This window comes from Haliotis rufescens, unplaced genomic scaffold (genome assembly GCF_023055435.1).
Source record: "Haliotis rufescens isolate VD_foot unplaced genomic scaffold, xgHalRufe1.0.p SCAF_102, whole genome shotgun sequence".
NCBI lineage: Eukaryota > Metazoa > Mollusca > Gastropoda > Lepetellida > Haliotidae > Haliotis > Haliotis rufescens.
Genome location: NW_025963783.1, coordinates 443,882 through 461,684, shown reverse-complemented (window position 1 = coordinate 461,684; position 17,803 = coordinate 443,882). Strand labels below are relative to the sequence as shown.

General features: G+C 43.6%; 1 protein-coding gene across 1 annotated transcript; it reads left to right on the top strand.

Annotated features, from left to right (window-relative positions):
- The first annotated feature begins 424 nt into the window (after positions 1–424).
- LOC124119689 (sushi, von Willebrand factor type A, EGF and pentraxin domain-containing protein 1-like) lies at positions 425–16,346 on the top strand. Its single transcript, XM_046482287.2, has 17 exons — positions 425–564; positions 974–1,053; positions 2,399–2,449; positions 2,690–2,834; positions 4,300–4,424; positions 7,199–7,384; positions 7,604–7,783; positions 8,216–8,476; positions 10,709–10,927; positions 11,713–11,907; positions 12,074–12,553; positions 13,104–13,265; positions 13,597–13,758; positions 14,027–14,231; positions 14,641–14,828; positions 15,530–15,700; positions 16,242–16,346. The coding sequence occupies exons 2-17, from the start codon at positions 987–989 to the stop codon at positions 16,253–16,255; spliced, it is 2,811 nt and encodes a 936-aa protein (XP_046338243.2). The 5' UTR covers positions 425–564; positions 974–986; the 3' UTR covers positions 16,256–16,346.
- Positions 16,347–17,803: the final 1,457 nt, after the last annotated feature.

Below are 17,803 nucleotides of genomic sequence, written 5' to 3'. Positions count from 1 at the left end.
GTGTCACTGTCGCTTAACTGGTGTCAGTACGTATACTGGTACATTACTTTTCTATATTGTCACTGTCGCTTTACTGATATCAGTACTGGTACGTTACTAGTTATATATTGTGTCACTGTCGCTTTACTGGTGTCAATACTTGTACATTGCATTCTATGTTTTGTGTCACTGTCGCTTTACTGGTGTCATTTTGAGTGATTCATTCAAAGCATTTCCATTACTATTTTACGACCCGTGAAATCTATTTCGGCATATCATCGAGACTGGCTTTTGCAAATCAAATCTGCACTAAATCATACCATACCTCGCTCGCTTTATTTCGTGGAATTATATATGGTTTCAGATTGATGTGTGTGTTTGAGAATTTCTATCCCCGGAAAATTCCCTTTAAAGATTTACTTTGGTTCCATAAACCTCGAAGAAATCCCATGATTTGTCGCTGCTGCATGCGAGTAATCTATCACTATCTTCCTGTCAACCAGCAGCTGGTGTCGCCTCGATCTACAACATATGAAGAAATACCACCGAGTCCACACGTGAATTGCGACCAAGGTTCCTTTTAAGGTAAGCCATCGTTGTGATATAATTATATGTTTGTAAATTACTAATTTATTACGACTAAATCAAACACTGGTTAAATCTTTTGTTGTGGACATTACATGATGTCTTGAAGGCATATATCCACATAAGTCTGAGTCAATTAAGGAAAGTAAGAGGTCTGTCACCTTGGAAAATGTCAAGACTTTAAGATGAGTAGGTGTTTTGTGCTGATTCTGTGAGATGTGCTGTGAGATGTGCTGTGAGATGTGCTGTGAGCTGGTGCTGTGAGATGTGCTGTGAGATGTGCTGTGAAATGTGCTGTGAGATGTGCCGTGCATTGTGATGTAAGATTGTGCTGTAAGCTGAGACACGGGTGAGACGATGCTTTGAGCTGATGATGTGCTGAAGTGCTGTGACTCATGTTCCCTTGCAGGTGTACTGACAGGATGTTGACCGTGGCCTTCCTGGTACAGGTCGTAATGCACGTCACCGTGCTTAACGGCGTCAATGCAGGTTTTGTATAATCACAATTGTTTTAGCGAGTTTCTAAAAATGTATAACAGTTACATACTACCAATTTGACATGAAGGATAGTTTATAAATTGTGAAAAAAACTTAAAATATACTTGACACTTTCCTGGTGTGTTTTATTTCACCTAAATATTTCCAAGTTTTCAAGATCTATATATGATCAACTCAACCTGTCTCACTTAATCTCTGGCAGTATTAAATGAGTATTTTCTGGTACTTTGAGTGGTACATTTGGTGGTAAATGTTCTAGTACATTTGGTGGCACATGTGCTGGTACATGTGGTGGTACATTTGGTGATAAATGTGCTGGTATATTTGGTGGTGAATATGCTTGTACATTTGGTGGTACATTTGGTGGAACATTTGGTGGTAAATGTTCTGGTACATTGGATGGAACATTTGGTGGTACATTTGGTGGTAAATGTTCTGGTACATTTGGTGGTAAATGTTCTGGTACATTGGATGGAACATTTGGTGGTACATTTGGTGGTAAATGTGCTGGTACATTGGATGGAACATTTGGTGGTAAATGTTCTGGTACATTGGATGGAACATTTGGTGGTACATTTGGTGGTAAATGTGCTGGTACATTTGCTGGTACATTTGGCGGTACATTTAGTGGTACATTTGGTGGTAAATGTGCTGGTACATTGGATGGTACTTTTGCTGGTACGTTTGCTTCGACATTTGTGGATTCTCGAAAAACTTCTGAATTCAGTATTAAGTTGGAATGAATTTATTCTCAAATGCTGCAGAAGTGCAACCAGTGCGCAGAATTCATGATTCTCACACATTTCCATTTCAGACAATGGTATGGCTTTCTGAGTTGGGTCACTAGGCCATCAATGCCAAATTCCGTTTTGTAGACATTTGATAAACGTTGCTTACAAATATACGGGATGTTGGAATGATGGCACGTTTGTCGTGCAATTTAGCATGGCTTGTGAGAATCACAGGAATTTTGTGAAGTGAATCCTTCCAATAGCTTTGCTACAAATGGATTTGATCAACATAGAAATACATTCAACTGATCTTTTCTCTAGTCTTCCTCCTTTTTGGCATATATGTCAACTGCATGCACAATTAATACGACTGGGTCGACTTTTAATCATGTGCAGCTGATACTAATGGATAGACCGTACGTTGCCACATACAACTGGGCCGATCGGGCATTGTCTAATACAACTTGGTAGACCGTGCTCGAGTTTTCGAGTTCTAGAATAATCGAGTTTTTAAATACATCTGTGTGTCTTTAAATAACTTTTCTGGTATTCGGGTAATAGTATACATCATGTAAGCATGTAGACCTCATTTTGTTTCTTTGTAGATATCTGGCATGACATAAAGTGTACAGCCAAAGAACTTACTGGTGGCGGCTGTAAGTATATTCTGCATGGCAGCCAGGCGCAGGTGTTTGCCAGAAGCCGTGAACACAAATTCAGTCTGGTAACACTTTGTGGTAACACTGTACTTTAATTGTGACGCGTTTTTGCTTTGGTACTCTAGTAGGTCATGTATTTCATAAATACATGTGCAGTCAGAAAGTGACCTCAGTAGATTCACATCGACATGTATTTTTTTTATTTCTCCCAAATGGCACTTGTACACTCTATTCCAGGCGACCACAAAGAAATTGTAAACAACAACGCTCCTCATATCAACTGTGATCCTCAGAAAGTGTTCCTTGCTTCTCCAAAGGCGTTGACTGCCGTGGCGACATGGAGTACGCCATCTGCGTATGACGACGAAGACGGTTCCCTGACGTACGTATTCACATGTATTACCCAACAGGTGAAGATATAGGTGTTGAGATACTAAACCCGTACGTCACACGTGTGACGTACAAGGTTGACCTCGTTTTATTCGTTTTGATTGGATAACCGTGACCTCTGTCTCACCGGGACTATTCTTTTTCATTTAATAAAAAATCGCGAGACGTCATTCATTTTGCAAATACAAGGCAGAACTAAAGGAATTTCATGAGAGAGAGAGATTTACAAACACTTTATTAAACAAAACAAGATAGTCATACGCATTCGGTTTGCACTCTGTATAGGTTATGCATAGAGTTTCTACAGACATTATATAATCGAGCTATATCCATTTACAATGAGACTACCGATCAATAGATCGAGTGTCCCCATGAGAGTGACGCACCCGACCACTTTCGCAACTTTCAATTTGATTTAACGTAAATGGATAAGCGTGGTGAATTGAAGTCAGTTTAAATTATCTGGACTTGCTTGGGATGCTCCGGTGTTGCCATCAGTGTCCCCTTCGAAGCGTATTTTGTGGCACTGTTTCGGGACCAGATCACTTAAAGACACAAATCATCCGAAAACTCCGTAGAAGTGTGCCTGATTTCTGATTATGTGGCCCAAAATATCCTAAATGTGAACAATAACATATCTATGAACAATAATATCTCTCGCGTAAAACGCTGTGAGTAGATCACTGTTGTCTTTTCTTATTCCGGTGGTGACCTTCCCCTTGTTCGAAGCTGTCACTGACATGCAAGTTTGACTTGAGTTTGTTGATTTTCAAGTTTTCAGTATAGGTTGGTACAGTTAACATGAATGTCTTTGGCGAACACTCTAATTTCCCTGTTCCAAAATGGTACTGACATGTTATTAATTCATGAATAGATGAATAGATCAAGGACACCGGCGCATGTTGTTAATGCATATGCATAGAAATATCAACAATACCCATATTTGGGCATATATCAATATTCATGCGCTACCAGATTTAGCAACCGGTTTCAGTTTGGTCTGTCAACGAACGAAAGTTGTTATGTATTTACACTTAAATATATATTTAACGTGGCTAATAATGAAAATACCACAGTCATTCTTGCTAGATACCATTTTTACGAATTTTGTTAACTTTCTATGGTATCTAACGAGAATGAGTGTAGTTTTCTCTATTTCCACTACGCGTGTCTAGAAGGCATTATAAAAAAGCTGTATGCTAGTGTTATTGGTTTGTGTTTCCTTCTCAATATTACAACAAAACATATGGAAATATGTGTCGATGTTTGACTGCACGTCTGTGTATCTCGCAGCATGTGGGGACCCGTCAGGATGTCCACTGTGTGGATGTCAACATAACATCTATGCACACACCAAAAAACAACACCCAAAACAAACAAGACAAACGAAAAAAATTAACCTGAAAATAATAATATGTCATGGATTATCGCCTTAACTTTTTACATCGTCAATCCAGCCCACATCTAGTTGGGTCAAAGGGACCGGGCTCCACATTCAGTGAAGGCACCCACACCATCTCCTACACCGTCACCGACAGCCATGGCGCTAAGGGCAGCTGCTCCATCGTTATCGTGGTCAAGGGTATGTGCAGTAATATATAAACGTTTGTACACTGGTCCCTGTTAGATGAGCCTTTAGTCCACTGATTAAGTGAGTATATATCAGTCATACCACGACGTGTCAATGTACTGGGGAATACAGCATAAAGTGATACAAACATTTTCACTGGTATTCGAACCAACTATCATGAGCGTCTGGCACGTCTACATGACATAACTCTGCACTGCCAACCGCCGTGCGTTAAGAGCCCAGGCCACCCGTGCACTATATCAACACTTACATGTTAACAACCGTTGAAGATATAGCACAGGAATACTGTTGATCAACTCACACAGATCACACACGACTTATCAGAATCTGCAGTGTATTCTTTTAGTGAATGATCAAAACACGCTCATTGCCCTTCCAGTTCAACGAACTTCTACAACATGCTCATTGCCCTCCCAGTTCAAAGAACTTCTACAACACACCCATTGCCCTCCCAGTTCCATGAACTTCTACAACACACCCATTGCCCTTCCAGTTCCATGAACTTCTACAACACACCCATTGCCCTTCCAGTTCCATGAACATCTACAACACGCCTATTGCCCTTCCAGTTCCATGAACTTCTACAACACACCCATTGCCCTCCCAGTTCCATGAACTTCTACAACACACCCATTGCCCTTCCAGTTCCATGAACTTCTACAACACGCCTATTGCCCTTCCGGTTCCATGAACTTCTACAACACGCCTATTGCCCTTCCAGTTCCATGAACTTCTACAACACGCCTATTGCCCTTTCAGTTCCATGAACTTCTACAACACACCCATTGCCCTCCCAGTTCGATGAACTTCTACAACACGCCCATTGCCCTTCCGGTTCCATGAACTTCTACAACACGCTCATTGCCCTTCCAGTTCCATGAACTTCTACAACATGCTCATTGCCCTTCCGGTTCCATGAACTTCTACAACATGCCCATTGCCCTTCCGGTTCCATGAACTTCTACAACACGCTCATTGCCCTTCCAGTTCCATGAACTTCTACAACATGCTCATTGCCCTTCCAGTTCCATGAACTTCTACCACACGCCCATTGCCCTTCCAGTTCCATGAACTTCTACAACACGCTTATTGCCCTTCCAGTTCCATAAACTTCTACAACACACCCATTGCCCTTCCAGTTCGATGAACTTCTACAACACGCTCATTGCCCTTTCAGTTCCATGAACTTCTACAACACGCCTATTGCCCTTCCAGTTCCATGAACTTCTACAACACGCCTATTGCCCTTCCAGTTCCATGAACTTCTACAACACGCCTATTGCCCTTCCAGTTCCATGAACTTCTACAACATGATCATTGCCCTTCCGGTTCCATGAACTTCTACAACACGCCCATTGCCCTCCCAGTTCCATGAACTTCTACAACACACCTATTGCCCTCCCAGTTCGATGAACTTCTACAACACGCTCATTGCCCTTCCAGTTCCATGAACTTCTACAACACGCTCATTGCCCTTCCAGTTCCATGAACTTCTACAACATGCTCATTACCCTTCCGGTTCCATGAACTTCTACAACATGCCCATTGCCCTTCCGGTTCCATGAACTTCTACAACATGCCCATTGCCCTCCCAGTTCCATGAACTTCTACAACACACCTATTGCCCTTCCAGTTCCATGAACTTCTACAACATGCTCATTGCCCTTCCGGTTCCATGAACTTCTACAACACGCCCATTGCCCTCCAGTTCCATGAACTTCTACAACATGCTCATTGCCCTTCCGGTTCCATGAACTTCTACAACACGCCCATTGCCCTTCCGGTTCCATGAACTTCTACAACACGCCCATTGCCCTTCCGGTTCCATGAACTTCTACAACACGCCCATTGCCCTTCCGGTTCCATGAACTTCTACAACACGCCCATTGCCCTTCCGGTTCCATGAACTTCAACAACATGCTCATTGCCCTTCCGGTTCCATGAACTTCTACAACACGCCCATTGCCCTTCAAGATCCATGAACTTCTACAACACACCCATTGCCCTTCCAGATCCATGAACTTCTACAACATGCCCATTGCCCTTCCGGTTCCATGAACTTCTAAAACAAGCCTATTACCCTTCCAGAATAAGTTTTACACATATTCAGAAAATGATCGTTGCTTTTCCAATTTCATGATTTTTCTACACGCCCACTACCCTACTAGAACCATCATGTTCCATCCGTGCAATACGCCGGTTGCCCTCTCAGAACCAGTTATTTCATTCTTACAACAAGCCCCTTTCCTTTCCAGAACCAGTTTCACAAACATTCATAACACGCCCACTGCCCTCCCAGAACCATTGTCCTTAATCTTTACAACATGCCCATTGCCCCCCAACACCCACCCCGCCCCACCCCAGCCCCCCACCCCCACCCTCCACCCCCCGAACCAGTTTAATAAACATTCGACTCAATCTAAAATCATAAGGGTAATACTGTTCGTATCGAGTTTTCGTTCTCAAATAATCGTGAATGCTGCTTGAATGCACTGACTAATTCAGATATAGCATACACTTATTTTCAGTAGTTACGGCAATAAGCTGCATGGTTATCTGAAAGCAATATGACACATTCGGTATTGGCTGAGGACACATGTTTCTGAATACATTTGTCTTTAAGTCTCGTTTAACACCATTATATTATTATCATGCAAACACTGTACTCGTACATACATTGTTTTCATGAACACATTTGTATCATACATACACTGTTATCACTCGAATCTGCAAGAGTCTCTTGATGTGTTTAATGTCTCTGCAAGTGACACGATGCAGCAAACCCCCCGAAATCGTCAACGGTATCAGAACCTGCACCGACACTTCCGGGTCCACTGTTATCGGAGACACGTGTTCGTATACCTGTCAGGCTGGCTACAAACTGACTGGTACCTCCACTGTCACATGTGACCAGTCAGGCAGTTTCCGTCCCGACCTACCGAAGTGTGAACGTAAGTTGCCTGAATCCCATGACAGATGTAAATGCAGAGACGTATGTTTTCTTGAGAGATATGTCATGTACAACACGTACTAAACGTACTACACGTGCAGCTATGCTCAGCTGAGCAGTTCCAATAACATTATCATTATACGTGTAGAAGAAATGCAGCAAAGTAATAGGTATCAAAATGCGCGTACGTTTCACCCTGTATTTCACCTGCTGTTTGCAGCTGTACACTGCCCAGCTCCTAAGAACATAACAGACGGTGTGTACACCTGCCCCAGTACAAAGTATGAGTTTAAAGAAGCATGTTACTTGAAGTGTGAGACTGGATCCAGGCCTGGGACCGGCGACCAGCACATCACGTGTCAGGCTGACAGGACATGGACAAAGTCTGCTCCATGTGTAGGTGAGCAGCTTTTACAGGTTGTGGCCAGAGTTGAGTGATCGACTGGGTGTGTTCTTGGGTAAAGACGGCAAGATTGGAGTGATCTCCTGGCTGTGGTGTTGGGTGCACACATGGCTAGATTGGAGTTGATCGACTGGATATAGTGTTTGGAACACATATGGCGAGATTTGAGCTGATCCACTGGATGTGGTGTTGAGTACACATATGTTTAGATTGGAGCTGATCCACTGGATTTGTTGTTGGGTACACATACATGTATGGCTAGATTGGAGTTGATACACTGGATGTGTTGTTCGATACACATATGGTTAGATTGCAGTTGGCCATTGAAAGGATTTTGTTACTTTTTGTTATATGTTGCTACTGGTAAACCTATCTTTATTATTCACAGTTAGGTGACACATCAGTAAGTGTATACTCCATTTGATTCAGATGACATACGCCCGGTTTTTACCAGCTGCCCCCTCAACCTCACCTTCTTCTCCGACCGAGGAGTCAACCACACCAATGTCACATGGCCCTTTGTCACTGCCAGTGACCCTCCAACCAACAAGACTGCTCGGGTTGTCTTGGCAACATCCAATCCATGGGGGACTCACTTTGACGAAGGTGTACATCAGGTGACTTACCACGCCTTCGACAACGCTGGGAACAAAGCCGAGACACCATGTTCTTTCACGGTGACAGTAGAAAGTACGTAGAGCCGGTCTTCCTTCACAGTGACAGTGAACAGTGCGTACATACCGTAACGATGACAGTAGATAGTATGTAGTGTTAGTTACAGTGACAGTAGAGAGTATGTTGTGTAAGTTACGGTGTCAGTGAACAGTGTGCAGATACCGTTACCATGTACAGTAGAGTGTATGAAGATACGTTCACGATGACAGTGGATAGTATGCAGTGTTAGTTACAATGACAATAGATAGGATGTAGTGTTAGTTACGGTGGCAGTAGAGTGTATGAAGATACGTTCACGATGACAGTGGATAGTATGCAGTGTTAGTTACAATGACAATAGATAGGATGTAGTGTTAGTTACGGTGGCAGTAGAGTGTATGAAGATACGTTCACGATGACAGTGGATAGTATGCAGTGTTAGTTACGGTGGCAGTAGAGAGTAGCAAGATACGATCACGATGACAGTAGAGAGTATGTAGTGTTAGTTACGGTGACAGTAGAGAGTATGTAGTGTAAGTTACGGTGACAGTAGAGAGTGGCAAGATACGTTCACGATGACAGTTGATAGTATGTAGTGTTAGTTACGGTGACAGTAGAGAATATGTAGTGTTAGTTAAGGTGACAGTAGAGAGTAGCAAGATACGTTCACGATGACAGTAGATAGTATGTAGTGTTAGTTACGGTGACAGTAGAGAATATGTAGTGTTAGTTACGGTGACAGTAGAGAGTAGCAAGATACGTTCACGATGACAGTAGATAGTATGTAGTGTTAGTTACGGTGACAGTAGAGAGTATGTAGTGTTAGTTACGGTGACAGTAGAGAGTATGTAGTGTTAGTTACGGTGACAGTAGAGAGTATGTAGTGTTAGTTACGGTGACAGTAGAGAGAATGAAGATACGTTCACGATGACAATAAAGAGTATGTAGTGTTCGTTACGGTGACAGTAGAGAGTATGTAGTGTTAGTTACGGTGACAGTAGAGAGTATGTAGTGTTAGTTACGGTGACAGTAGAGAGTATGTAGTGTTAGTTACGGTGACAGAAGAGAGTGGCAAGATACGTTCACGATGACAGTAGATAGTATGTAGTGTTAGTTACGGTGACAGTAGAGAGTATGTAGTGTTAGTTAAGGTGACAGTAGAGAGTAGCAAGATACGTTCACGATGACAGTAGATAGTATGTAGTGTTAGTTACGGTGACAGTAGAGAGTATGTAGTGTTAGTTACTGTGACAGTAGACAGTAGCAAGATACGTTCACGATGACAGTAGATAGTATGTAGTGTTAGTTACGGTGGCAGTAGAGAGTATGTAGTGTTAGTTACGGTGGCAGTGAACAGTGTGTAGATACTGTTACGATGACAGTAGAGAGTATGTAGTGTTTGTTACAATGACAGTAGAGAGTATGCAGTGTTAGTTACGGTGACAGTAGAGACTATGAAGATACGTTCACGATGACAGTAGATAGTATGCAGTGTTAGTTACAATGACAGTAGATGGTATGCAGTGTTAGTTACGGTGGCAGTAGAGAGTAGCAAGATACGTTCACGATGACAGTAGAGAGTATGTAGTGTTAGTTACGGTGGCAGTAGAGAGTATGAAGATACGTTCACGATGACAGTAGATAGTATGCAGTGTTAGTTACAATGACAATAGATAGGATGTAGTGTTAGTTACGGTGGCAGTAGAGAGTAGCAAGATACGATCACGATGACAGTAGAGAGTATGTAGTGTAAGTTACGGTGACAGTAGAGAGTATGTAGTGTTAGTTACGGTGGCAGTAGAGAGTATGAAGATACGTTCACGATGACAGTAGATAGTATGTAGTGTTAGTTACGGTGACAGTAGATAGTATGCAGTGTTAGTTACGGTGGCAGTAGAGAGTAGCAAGATACGTTCACGATGACAGTAGAGAGTATGTAGTGTAAGTTACGGTGGCACTAGAGACTATGAAGATACGTTCACGATGACAGTGGATAGTATGCAGTGTTAGTTACAATGACAATAGATAGGATGTAGTGTTAGTTACGGTGGCAGTAGAGAGTAGCAAGATACGTTCACGATGACAGTAGACAGGATGTAGTGTTAGTTACGGTGGCAGTAGAGAGTAGCAAGATACGTTCACGATGACAGTAGACAGTATGTGGAGACCTTCACACTGACACAACAGAGTATGAAGATCACTTCACACTCAAAGTTAATCACACGCATGTCCTTCCTCTTTATACTGTGTCCATGGTTTGCTCTCCAGCAATCAGGTGTCCCCACCCTAACCTCCACCCGGGCGGCAAGAATCTGATGGTGTATGACTGCAGCAACTACATGTATGGGACGGTGTGCCCTGTCTCCTGCCAGTCCGGCTACCCCTTGGGCGGACCCGACCACATCGTGTGTGAGAGAGACACCTCTTTCCCTCCAGTAGCTACCTGGACATGGAACAAAACAAGCGGTCTCACACCCTACTGCATGGGTAGGCTGGTGGGGAGGCATCTGGTGGTGGTGGTGGTGTGTGTGTGTGTGTGTGTGGGTGGGGGGGGGGGGGGGGGGGGGTCATCTGCTGGTTGCGGGGTTGGGGTGGGTGTTGGGGCGTCATAATCGGCTGCTAGAGAGGGGCATGTGCTGGTGTGACTATCATCCTCTGGCGTAACTGTCATCTGATGGTGGTAAGGTTGTCATCTGCTGGTAGGGAGGGTCATGTGCAGGTGTGACTGTCATCTTCTGGTGGGGAGGGGTATGGGCTGGTGAGGAGGATCATCTGTTCGTGGGGAGGGTCATGTGCAGGTCGGGAGGGGCATCTGCTGATGGAGGGGGGTCATCTGCTGCTGGCGAGGAACATCTGCTGGTGGGTAGGAACATCTGCTTGTGGGTAGGGGCATCTGCTTGTGGGTAGGGGCATCTGCTGATGAGGAGGGGCATCTGATGGTGGGGAGGGGTATGTGCTGTATATGCTGTGTGTGCGGTTTATCCTTACCAAGACAATTTTAGAATTTTAAGGGCAATTTGCCAACTTTATAAGCCACATATTAAAATGGAGTAACAATAATGACTTAGCGTAAACTTGTGAGTACCACGGCTGCCAAGCATATTTCAGACAATTTAACGGGACAAAACGTCTTAGCAGAGAACATGAGTTGTTGGTGGAGTGGACTTTCAATCCAAACTTCATCTATACATATATTTGTAAATATTAAGCCGTCTTTTAGTATTTTTATGTAATACCTGTTTTATAACTCTTAACCTCACTTTCGATGTCAGAGAGAAACTGCACGGACCTTGCAGCCCCGGATAACGGTGCCATGGTTTGTGACAAGTGGATGCACGGACGCATGTGCCAGATGCAGTGCAGCAGCAACTTCAGCTTCCCCCGCTCAGCTCCCCATGACGGCATGTTCGTGTGCGGCACAGCGCGGGGCACGTGGATGCCAACAGATGTAGTTCCCGACTGTGTTGGTAAGTATAAAGAATGTCGTGTTATTATATGCAGACATGTTTGTAAAATGTGGGTTGCTGAATTCTAAATGTTGGCCCAATCTGCAATGATCTGCAGTAGCTCTCTGTCGGAAAATACCAGATAGAACGAAATGTAACAGTAATGACGCATTTTTTATGGTTACAGCATACTCTGGTTTCTCAACGATGAGGATGCCAGCCTACTTCTACTACAATGGCTCGTGTCCAGGCAACCCCGGGGTTCAGAACCAGATCAAGCTCAACTTCATCAAGGCTGTCACCAGCTCACTCAAGTACGGCTTTGAGTCTTGCACCAATGTTGCAGCTTGCCAAGCAGACAACGTCCAGGTAACCTGCGGCAAGGTGACTCGAGGCCTGAGCAGACGGGAATCCAAAGACTCACTCACAATCACGTTTGACGTAGTGGTTGCCTACGATGAGAGTAAGGGTACTGGACCTGCTGCGCTGGGTTTCAACGATCAGAGACTTCACTCTGTGGCTGCGAAACTACAGACGGTGGCTCAGAATAACTCATTAGGTCTTGACAAGTTCGGACTGAAGCTTGACAAAGCTAACGTAGAGCCACAGACAGCCACTCTGGACTGCCCCACGGGAAGGATGCCAGACATGGCTAAAGGAATGTGTGGTGTGTACATAGGTTCTCTGGTTGTCCCATCTGTACAGACAGAAGGGTATCAAGTGTGCACAGGCATGCTGAACATATCTACATTTCATAAGTTAATTAACACAATATCTATCACTGAATAAAGTGACGAATATGTGAGAATATGTGTGAGCTTGACGTCCCGATGCCGTTCGTCGCTTCTTATGACAAACACGGGTTGCTAACTCTATTCAAATTCTAACTCGGATCTGCACGATTATCAAATATCCATATAGCCCACCGTGATATTGCTGGAATACTGCCATGAAAAGGGGACTAACGGGATCGGGTGGTCAGGCTCGCTGACTTGCTTGCCATCGATCCCTATTGCGTTTATGATGTCAATCACTGGATTGTCTGGTCCAGACTCGATTATTTACAGACCGCCGTCATATAGCTGGAATTCTGCTGAGTGCGGCGTTAAACTACAAACAAACAAACAAACAAACTGGAATACAGTTGCTTGAGACGTTAAACAACATTCACTCACTAAATTATGGAATGTCCTTTATTCATGTCTACTTTGTTGCAGTTGGATGTCCGAGAGGTTCCCACCTCGACGCGAGCCAGCAGAAGTGTGTGGACTGCCCGGTCGGCAGCTATCAGGACCAAGACAGCAGCGTCACCTGTACGAGATGTCCGGATCGGATGTCCACGGCCGATTCTGGGTCGAAAAACCTGTCAGATTGCAGAGGCACGATTTCTTTTCAAATTCAAACATATTGATGGCTATGCATCGGCTGAAAGGATTAAATCCTGACACAATGATATGAATTATACTATGTTGCAAATCGGCAAACACAGTCGTCAAATGAAGTGGGGTGGCCAAGTGGTCAGAGCAATTGTTCGTCAAGGCCAGGTTTCGATTCCCGACACGTTGGAATGTGTGAAGTCCATTTCGTATGTCTCCGTTGTTATATTACTGAAATACCATACTCACTCAACCCAACGCAAATGCATTCATGTACGGAAATAGCATACTTTAGATAATAACAACTGATAATGTTACCAACATTTTGTCACAGATATCTGTCAACCCGGCTTTATCTCCCCTGATGGCCTTGAACCGTGCAGCCCCTGTCCAATGGGGACGTTCCAAGGAATGCCAGGAAACCAACATTGCTCCTCCTGCCCAAAAGGGCAGACAACTCAGTCAACCGCGTCGGCTGCACACGAAGACTGCACAGGTACTGTAAATGCAAGACTTCTTGTTGTAGAGAATGATATGGCAATAGATATTTCATTGTAATGGGACATGATGTTTTAAAGTTTGTACCGATGTTAGATTCAAATATCATGCGATTTAGTATTACGGATAGAGGAAGGTTTAAGTTACGGTCGTGGACTCATAGTAAATAGGGGCATGTCTGACTAGTTTCGAACAGTCATATTAAATCTCATCTCAAACAATAATACATTGATAATGGCGATCGCTTTTTCCTTCTCTCTCCTCAGACTTCGACCTGTCCCTGCAAGCCAATAGTGTGGCGATATTCAAGGCACAGCCCCAGGCCCTGAGTCAGCTGACATTTGTGACGTGGTTATATCTGTACGACACCGTTACGGAGTCCTTCGACATTGCCACGTGGCAAGATCCTTTCACAATGACGACGTCTTTCGCGCTTGTTCTCAGGAAGTCTCTTGAACTTATTGCTGGAAGGTAATTACGACAGTCCGCCCAGGTCACTGGAGTAACTGATATTCACACCTCTGTCTGTCAGCAGGATGTCTTGCGAAAGTACCAGTTAAGTTCAGGGCAGTAAACCAGGTGATCATAGCTTCCAGTACCAGTTAGATCCAAGGCAGACATCTAGGTGACCAAAGCTGTCAGTAACAGTTAGATGGAGCATAGTATCTCACACACAAATGCTGCTTACTGCCACAAGAGGCCTGTGCTCCAAGCGTAGTAGTAGTAGAATATTATCCAATGCCCCATCAATGGTGTTCTGCAGTGTGAAACCCACGCCCGGCCCAGGTTGTCTGCAGTGATCATACTACAATGTTAAACCCACGCCCGTCCCAGGTTGTCTTCATTGATCATACTACAATGCTATCTTATGTCCGTCAAGGTCGTCTGCAGTGACCGATGTCCGGCTACCGGCCAGACAGTGGACACATGTGGCCCTACAGGCGGACAGTCAGTCAGGGAATGTCACTGTGTACGTCAATGGACAAGTGGCAGGGACGCAGCACATGGCCCTGTCTGGAACACTCATCCCCGCCGGCCACAGCCTCACCACTAGGACCAGCAACAACGGTGGGAAGACTTAATCTTATGCCTGGTGACTGATAACTCCAACGTCTTGCTATTCAGGACGGATGTATGGAATGGTTGGAATGATAGTTGCCGAGTTTTGAATGTTATGATTGTATGGGGGCTCTTTGTCTTCGTTGTTATGATTAGCACAACTAGTTGATATTGATGTTTGACTCTATGGCGAATATGAAGCCATATATAACGTGGAGCTGTAGCTGTCTCTCCTAATATGCTGCCCAATTCTTGCTGGTCATAATTCATGTACACAAAAATATATTCTTCTTATCTCGCTTCCATCTTGCTTCCATCTCACTCACTCACTCACCCAAACACATACCCACTCAATCACTCAGTTACTCACTTACTCACCCAAACACTCACTCACTCACCAAAACACACCCTCACTCACTCATCCACTCACACACACATTAAATCACTCACTTACTCATCCTACAACTCACTCACTCAATCACCCAAACACACACCCACTCCCTCCTTCCCTCACTCACTCACCCAAACACTTACTCACCCACTCACCCAACCACACACCCACTCCCTCACTCTCTCACTCACTCACCCACCCGACCAGACCCAAAACACTCACTCACCCAAACACATATCCACTCAATCACTCACTCACCCAAACACTCACTCACCCACTCACTCATCCAAATACTCACTCACTCACTCACTCACTCCAGTGCCTGCTGTGCTCTCCCACGTGATGGTGTACGACTCCGTGGTCCCGGGTACGACCATCTCTCACCTTGCTGCTTCCTGCTCAACACACGACACAAACTACATTATTGACCAGACCGACCTCACCGACCTCTCCGACGGCGTCAACCACGTCATCCCTAGCGTCTGTGGAGGTGAGCCACTTCATATTCAGTAACCTACGGCTTGTTTCATGTAACACCTCGTGTATCGAAATGAGAATAACCAACATTCATGTGTGGCTCAGCTCAACATTTTAAGACAAGTGTAAGTCAAAATCAGCCCAAGGCCTCATCGTACTTGTCCTTTGGACATAGAAAGGATAATATTTTACACATTGAGCCTAGATGTAAGGGAAGTCAGTTAAATTATGATTTACGTAGACTAGGAGTTCAAGACACTGCAGAACGGTCATTTGGCAGTAAATATGAAAAGTCGACAGGGTTTTAATACAAAGAGATATTTATGTAAACTTACTTTTCTCACTGTTCACTGTTCCTAATCTTTTTTTCCTCCTGTTCTGTTTATGTCAGTACAACCTGTGCACCATATCTGTAAGTATCCGGAGAAGGTGTCCTGAGTTGTAGAACTTGTACCCAATCCTATTCACATTTTGTGAATAAAATAAGCTTAAACGAATGTTATCCAGGGATATGTAATTCATGTTCATTTTCACAATTATTTTTGTTTTGACAGAATTTCTCCAGTAAACAGCAGCACGTTCGATGGACTACCACCGTCTGTCATAATAATAATACATCGTCTGTAATAAACAAGGCAATAAAAAATGTAAAGAACTAATATAGTGTTCATGAGGTTTATATTTTCACAACCACAGACAAATACCCAGAATGTTTATGACAGCATACATACCAATTACTATCCACGAGACTGCATGGAAAGAGTCATTATACAAGTTGGCCATTAGAGACATCATTATACAAGTTGGCCATTAGAGACATCATTATACAAGTTGGCCATTAGAGACATCCTTATACAAGTTGGCCATTAGAGACATCATTATACAAGTTCGCCATTAGAGACATCATTATACAAGTTGGCCAGTAGAGATATCATTATACAAGTTGGCCATTAGAGACATCATTATACAAGTTGGCCATTAGAGACATCATTATACAAGTTGGCAATTAGAGACATCATTATACAAGTTGGCCATGAGAGACATCATTATACAAATTGGCCATTAGAGGCATCATTATACAAGTTGGCCAGTAGAGATATCATTATGCAAGTTGGCCAGAAGAGACATCATTATTCAAGTTGAGCAATAGAGACAGCATTATACAAGTTGGCCATTAGAGACATCATTATACAAGTTGGCCATCAGAGACATCATTATACAAGTTGGCCAGTAGAGATATCATTATACAAGTTGGCCATTAGAGACATCATTATACAAGTTGGCAATTAGAGACATCATTATACCAGTTGACCATTAGAGACATCATTATACAAGTTTGCCATTAGAGGCATCATTATACAAGTTGGCCAGAAGAGACAGCATTATACAAGTTGGCCATTAGAGACAGCATTATACAAGTTGGCCATTAGAGACATCATTATACAAGTTGGCCATTAGAGACATCATTATACAAGTTGGCCATTAGAGACATCATTATACAAGTTGGCCATTATAGACATCATTTTCCAAGTTGGCCAGAAGAGACGCCTTTATACAAGTTGGCCAGGAGAGACATCATTTTCCAAGTTGTCCAGGAGAGACACCATTATACAAGTTGGCAAGTAGAGACACCTTTATACAAGTTGGCCAGAAGAGACACCGTTATACAAGTGGGGCAGGAGAGACACCATTATACAAGTTGTCCAGGAGAGACACCATTATACAAGTTGGCAAGAAGAGACACCTTTATACAAGTTGGCCAGAAGAGACGCCTTTATACAAGTTGGCCAGGATAGACACCATTTTCCAAGTTGGCCAGGAGAGACACCGTTATACAAGTGGGGCAGGAGAGACACCATTTTCCAAGTTGGCCAGAAGAGACACCGTTATACAAGTGGGGCAGGAGAGACACTATTATACAAGTTGGCCAGGAGAGACATCATTATACAAGTTGGGCATTAGAGACATCATTATACCAGTTGGCCAGTAGATATATCATTATACAAGTTGGCTATTATAGACATCATTATACAAGTTGGCCAGTAGAGACATCATTATACACGTTGGCTAGAAGAGATATTATTATACAAGTTGGCCAGTTGAGACATCATTATAC

Coding starts and splice junctions, on each gene's coding strand:
- LOC124119689 (XM_046482287.2), top strand. CDS start 987: ATGTTGACCGTGGCCTTCCTGGTACAGGTCGTAATGCACGTCACCGTG. Junction 7,385..7,603: donor CGACCTACCGAAGTGTGAAC/GTAAGTTGCCTG, acceptor TGCTGTTTGCAG/CTGTACACTGCCCAGCTCCT. Junction 8,477..10,708: donor TTTCACGGTGACAGTAGAAA/GTACGTAGAGCC, acceptor TTTGCTCTCCAG/CAATCAGGTGTCCCCACCCT.